The sequence below is a fragment of the Euleptes europaea genome, chromosome 17 (genome assembly GCF_029931775.1).
Source record: "Euleptes europaea isolate rEulEur1 chromosome 17, rEulEur1.hap1, whole genome shotgun sequence".
NCBI lineage: Eukaryota > Metazoa > Chordata > Lepidosauria > Squamata > Sphaerodactylidae > Euleptes > Euleptes europaea.
The window spans coordinates 21,363,470-21,369,469 of record NC_079328.1 but is presented as its reverse complement, the minus strand read 5'-3'; the positions used below and the strand labels follow the sequence as shown (position 1 = coordinate 21,369,469).

The 6,000-nt window shown below is 52.6% G+C and overlaps 1 protein-coding gene across 1 annotated transcript in view; it reads left to right on the top strand.

Annotated features, from left to right (window-relative positions):
• Nucleotides 1-590: 590 nt before the first annotated feature.
• Nucleotides 591-6,000, top strand: part of CCND2 (cyclin D2) — a 35,366-nt gene continuing 29,956 nt past the window's right edge. Inside the window, exons 1-2 of the mRNA XM_056862593.1 lie at nucleotides 591-782; nucleotides 3,687-3,902. Of these exons, the coding sequence (XP_056718571.1) occupies nucleotides 591-782; nucleotides 3,687-3,902 (408 nt within the window). The remainder of the gene's footprint in view (nucleotides 783-3,686; nucleotides 3,903-6,000) is intronic.

Sequence of the window (6,000 nt, the reverse complement as noted above, 5' to 3'; positions counted from 1 at the left end):
CGTGACAAACCCAATGCAAAACCTTCCATGAATAAGGCTTCCTTGGAGAGGTCCCCCCCTCCCAGCCCTTTCCGGGGGGACCCCTTCCAAGCAAGTTGGGGGGTGCTCCCCCTGCAAAGTTGGCTGGAGCGCTTTGGTGCCCACGTATCCAATGCAAAACCTTCCACGAACAAATGGCCACACGCGCACAGGTAATCCCACCGCCCCCCGGGGGGAGGGGGCGATACCGCCCACTTCGGGAGCCGCTGGACTAGATGATCCTTGGGGGTCCCCTCCCAGCTGTGCGTTCCCACCGAAGGCCACCGGTTTCAAGGCTGGAGAAACTCTGCCGGGGACGGCCCTGAGAAAGGTTTTCCCGGGCTTGGACCCCACCCCACTTTTTTGCAAGGATCCGAAAAGGGCCAGAAAGGGAAGAAGGGCTGGAGGAGGAGGAGGAGGAGGAAGCGGTTGGCAAGCCCTTGGGGCGCGCTTTCTCCTCCTCCTCCTCCTCCTCCTCCTCTCCCCTCCCACTCCCCGCCCTCCCCTTCTAACTCCCCCCCCCATCCCGGGGAAAAAAGGAGGCGTCCCGGCTGTCCCTCCTCGGCGGAGCCATGGAGCTGCTGTGCGGCGAGGGGGCCGCGAGGCGGGCGGCGGCGGACCCCAGCCTGGCCCGCGACGAGCGCGTCCTGCGCAACCTGCTGGCCGTCGAGGAGCGCTACCTGCCCCGCTGCTCCTACTTCAAGTGCGTCCAGAGGGACGTGCAGCCCTTCATGCGGCGGATGGTGGCCACCTGGATGCTGGAGGTGGGCGGCGGGGCGGCCGGCCGGCGGGGGAGCCCCGTCGGGGGGCGCGGGGCCGCCGCAGCGGGGAAGGGGCAGTCCGCGCCGCGTGCGTCCCTCCTCGGGAGGGAGCCCCGCTCGACCGGCCGGGCTTGCTCGCGGGGAAAGGCGGCAAAGCCCCCCTCGACGGCAATTGCAGGGTGCGCGCCTCCTCGGGAGTCAGCGCCCCGGGCCGGCTTCCTCGGAGGCAACTCTTCGGAGTTGGAGGGGGGGGCGTCTTAACGGCGGGGACCGTCCCGTCGGGGCGCTTGGCGGCGCTGGGGTCCCTTCCTAGGGCCGTGGGAAACCTTCCAGGGGATGGGATCGGGTTTGGCTCTCCCCCCCCTGCATGGGGGGCTGCAAGGACGGGGACGCGGCTGCTTCCGACCGCCCCCTCTTTCCTTCCTTCCTTCCCTCCCTGCCTGCCTGGCTGCCTCCCTCCTCCGGTCCCTCTCTGTCTGAGTCTGGAATGCCTTTCCGGGGCTGCGTGTTGGGGGGTGCAGAAAGGGGGTGGCTGGACGAGGAGAGCCTCCAAGGCGGAGGGGTCGGCAGGCTTCTTGGGAGAGGCCCCCCCCTCCCAGCCCTTTCCGGGGGGACCCCTTCCAAGAAAGTTGGGGTGCCCCCCCCTGCAAAGTTGGCTGGAGCGCTTTGGTGCCCACGTATGCAAAGCTCTGAGCATGCCACATTGCTTTTCTTCCCACCCCACTTCGCCATGCTGCCTGAAGCTCTCCTGGGGAGGGGGCGCTGCTAAGCCTGGCTCTGCCAGGCGGACCCCCCCCCTCTTTTGCAAGTGGGGCTGCAATTCTTGGGGGCCCTGGTTTCCTGGCCGGCTCTCTTCTCTCCTAGTAGGGGGTAATTCTGAGCCCCAGGCGCTGAAGTTCGGTTGGGGGTGGCCCCTGGGTCCACATGGGGAAGGGGGGGAGTACAGCAACTTCAACCTACCGGCACCAGGAAGCCCACCCTCTCTTCTTAATATTCATGTGGAATTGGGCCCTCTTCTGTATTCTCCTGATTTTTAATTAATTTTTTAAAAGCGTCATGTTCTCTGGCTGGGAAGCGTGGCTGGGACCCTTTTCGCCCCCTCCCTGGTTCTTAACTGGAGGGCGGGCGCCTTGCTCCCCCCCCCCATATTGGCTGTGGTCAGGCATAATGGGTCACCCAAGGGTGCTGGTTCTCCAAAATGGGGACCCTTGGGGCTGTTTCTATATTGGTATCTTTTGAAATTAGGTTGAAATGCAAAATTCAGGAGTGGGAGAAGGTTGCAAATTTGGAGTGTCGGGTTTAGAGGGAAACTTTACTCTCCTCTTTTTCCCTCCCCTCTGCTGGATGGGATTTCAGCCCCCACACATTATGGCTTGGATTCATTCCTGATGGAATGCATCACAAGGAATGTGAGGTTCATTGACGGTTTCCTGTCCTCCGGCCTTTCCCCCAATTTACCTTGCTGTCCCCCCCCCCCCTTATTTAACTATCAAGGAGCTCCTGGGTGAGGCACACCTCCCCCCACCCAGGGAGCATCGGAAGCACGCCTTGTTATTCCTGGAGGGTCATTTTATTTTCAGAGGAGTTTACTGATTCAGAAGAACTTGCCTACTGGCCTTCCTGCCTCTTTGAAAGAAGGCAAGCCCAGAGCGGAGACTCATACAGGGATGCGGCAAGGAGAGTTAACTGTTGGTTCTTGTAGGTTATCCGGGCTGTGTAACCGTGGTCTTGGAATTTTCTTTCCTGACGTTTCGCCAGCAACTGTGGCAGTGTTACTACTCTGAAGATGCCTGCCACAGTTGCTGGCGAAACGTCAGGAAAGAAAATTCCAAGACCACGGTTACACAGCCCGGATAACCTACAAGAACCAATGAACTCTGACCGTGAAAGCCTTCGACAATATAGAGTTAACTGTGTTCCTACATTTGGAGTGATTGAATGGTGAAGTCGAAGCCAGCCATAGGGGGGCAGAGCTACTTTCCCCCAGATGAGGTAGAAGGCAAAGCCAGAGCAGGGACTCATACAGAGGTTCAGCAGTCATCTTAATTCTGAATGGCTCCTGGGTGCATTGAGGCCTTTCTCCGAGCACGCACAGTGCGATCTTAAACAGAATCTTGCCCTTCTGTCCATTGAAGTGAGCAGGTTTAAAAAGATTACGCCTGCTTAGGACTGTACTGACTGTGATGTTCTTCAGAGGACCCTTTGAGTCAATTTCATATCTATTGGTGCAGTCCTATGCTGAGTTACCCTTCTTTAATCCCTTAGAAGCTCTTTGATCCATTGATCTTGAGCCGCACAGTTTTAAATCTATTGTTTGGGAGCTATAAGGACTGAGATAAATTTTGCCACTGCCGGTGTAGCCTTAGGATCCCTATCACTTAATAAAAAAGGCATTATATTAGACACAGAGGCATTAGATTTATCTATTAAAAGAGGAGAGATATATCATAATCTAAGATCCTCATAGAAATGACATTCCAAGAGCACATGAGCTAATGAATTGGTGGAACCAGAAGAGCCCGGACAAGTAGGTTCAAAAATCTACCTTGCAAACCCATAGAAGTGTTAGCGTTTAATCTAGATAATAAAAAGGCTCTAGAGAGGTGCGGAATTGTTAAAAAATAGGTATAGGCGGGCAAGCCACGTGGAGGTGGTATTGCAAAAAACTGAGATGAGTAAACATGACAAGCATGAAACGATGTGCTAACATAATCAGTCTCTTTGATACACTTTTTTATTATAGCGAAAACTTCTGTTTTTGCAAGAGTTATGCTGAGTTACTGTCGCACAAGTCCATTGAAATCAGCGGGTTTAGACTGGAGTAACTCTGGGCGGGGTAACTTTCCACCTTTGTTTTGCTCCCCGGTGCGTTTGTTCCCCTTTCCTCACCGACTTGCTCCTCTGCAGGTCTGTGAAGAGCAGAAGTGCGAGGAAGAGGTGTTTCCCTTGGCCATGAATTACCTGGACAGATTTCTGGCCGTGGTGCCCACCCGCAAATGCCACCTGCAGCTTTTGGGGGCGGTGTGCATGTTCCTGGCCTCCAAGCTGAAAGAGACCATCCCCCTCACAGCGGAGAAACTTTGCATCTACACCGACAATTCCATCAGACCTCAAGAGCTCCTGGTAAGACCCCCCCACCTTCCGCCTCCCTCGCCTTGCCAGACGCTTTATGCATTCCCCAGTGTGAAATGTGAATGGTTATGCCATTTTATTTGGGCTTCCCAATTTATTTGAAACGCCTAGCGTGCATATCCATCTTTTAAAGGAATCTCAACGGCATATTTCTTGTTGATTTAGCCGATCGGCAAGATTTTGCAGTGTTTGGATGAGAAACATTTTAAGACACACAAATAGACTGAAGGGCGCTTGTGTCGAATAGCGCCCATGTGCTTTCAACCCTAACTTTTTAAGTACTTCTCTTGTTCTAAAGGTGGTCGCTTGTTGGTGTTTGGCTGCCATCTAGTGTTAGAAATGCACAACTCGTGATGACTTCACCTTTGAACCCTCGCCAACTTTCCCCCCTTGTTTGCGGTGAAGTTTTTTTTTCTTTAAAGGAGCTGCTTCCAAGACAGGTCTGCTAAAATACCAGTGTTTTATTGGCCTGAGAAAAGCTGTGTGCGCGGTAAAACAAATCTTGCATGTCTTATTCACTAGAAAATAAAATTGATGGCTGCGTGTGTTGTTCCTATGCGTCTAAAGCGCTGCCGAGTCATTGCTGACGTACAACCACCCTGTAGGGTTTTCAAGGCAAGAGACTTACAGAGGTGGTTTGCCATCGCCTTCCTCTGCGGAGCAAGCCTGGGCTTCCTTATTGGTCTCCCATCCAAATACTGACCACAGCCAACCCTGTTTAGCTTCCAAGATCTGATGAGATCAGGCCACCCTGGGCCATTCTTGTGACTGCATAAACCAGCAGTTTCTTGCAGTTATGAAAATCACCCAGTGTAAGCAGTGTATGAAGTGTGCTCTTGAAAGCTGGAACATTGTGACAGTTAAACTAGTAGATCTTTAATTTTTGCTCAACGGTAGGCAATTTTGCTTGGAGGCCTTGGATTTTGATCTCCCAAGACTGGGAGAAAAGCTTTCCTGGTTTCAAGATCCATTGACAGTATTACAGTAACGATTGCTTAGGCCTGCAAAGTGCAAGGACCAGTTTATACATGCAGTACGTGTGTAATAAAGCTTATCCGGGACTTTTATCACTTCCAAGATATGGGTGGGGATTGTATGTTCAAATACTCCCAATAAAAAAGGCTTCCTGAACATTGTAAACTACCCTTCGTTCAGCCTAGCCTTGTCCTTTCTATGTTCAGGGAGGCAACATATAGGCACACAGGACCTTCCTGTGGAGTCAGAAGCGTTACAGCCTAGGAAAAGCTTTATGATTTTCCTTCTGAGGAATGTATAGACTCGCCCCAGTGTGGTTCCTGCCCTGCCCTGGATTACCCAGGATAGCCCAGTCTTGTCAGATCTTAGAAGAAGAGTTGGTTTTTATATGCTGACTTTCTGTGTCACTTAAGGGAGACTCAAACCAGCTTACAATCACCTTCCCTTCCCCTCCCCACAACAGACACCCTGTGAGGTAGGTGGGGCTGAGAGAGAGTGACTTGCCCAAGGTTACCCAGCTGGCTTCATGTGTAGGAGTGAAGAAACACATCCAGTCCACCAGATTAGCCTCCGTTGCTCATGTGGAGTTGTAGAGAATCAAACCCGGCTCTCCAGACCAGACTCCACCGTTCCAAACCACCGTTCTTAACCGCTACACCATGCTGTCTCTCAAGATCTTAGAAGCTAAGCAGGGTTAGAGACCATCAAGGAAGTCCAGGGTTGCTGTGCAGAGGTAGGCTTGAGAACCCTACCGGATCCTCAGAGGTCAGTTGCGATTTGATGGTACTTTGCGTCCGCAGTGTGATTCCTGGCAGTGTCGACACCCACGTCGCTGTGAAAATGAGCTGCCTTTAGAGAAATGTTTTGAGAAATGTTTTATCTTCTAGTCGAGGAGTTGGTTCTTATGAGAATTCTTTGTTAATCAGCAATGCAAGCGGTTCCATTGGGCGTCTACAGAGCTTTTTGCTTTCTGGATGGAAGTCATGTTGTCTCGCTGACCAGGGATTGCTGAACAAATTATGCCTTGAGCCACATTTTTCTAATTTGGGATGTTAACAATATACGTGAGCTCAGGAAGAGTGGATGAACTGTGCTTCCTATTTTTGTGTGTGCA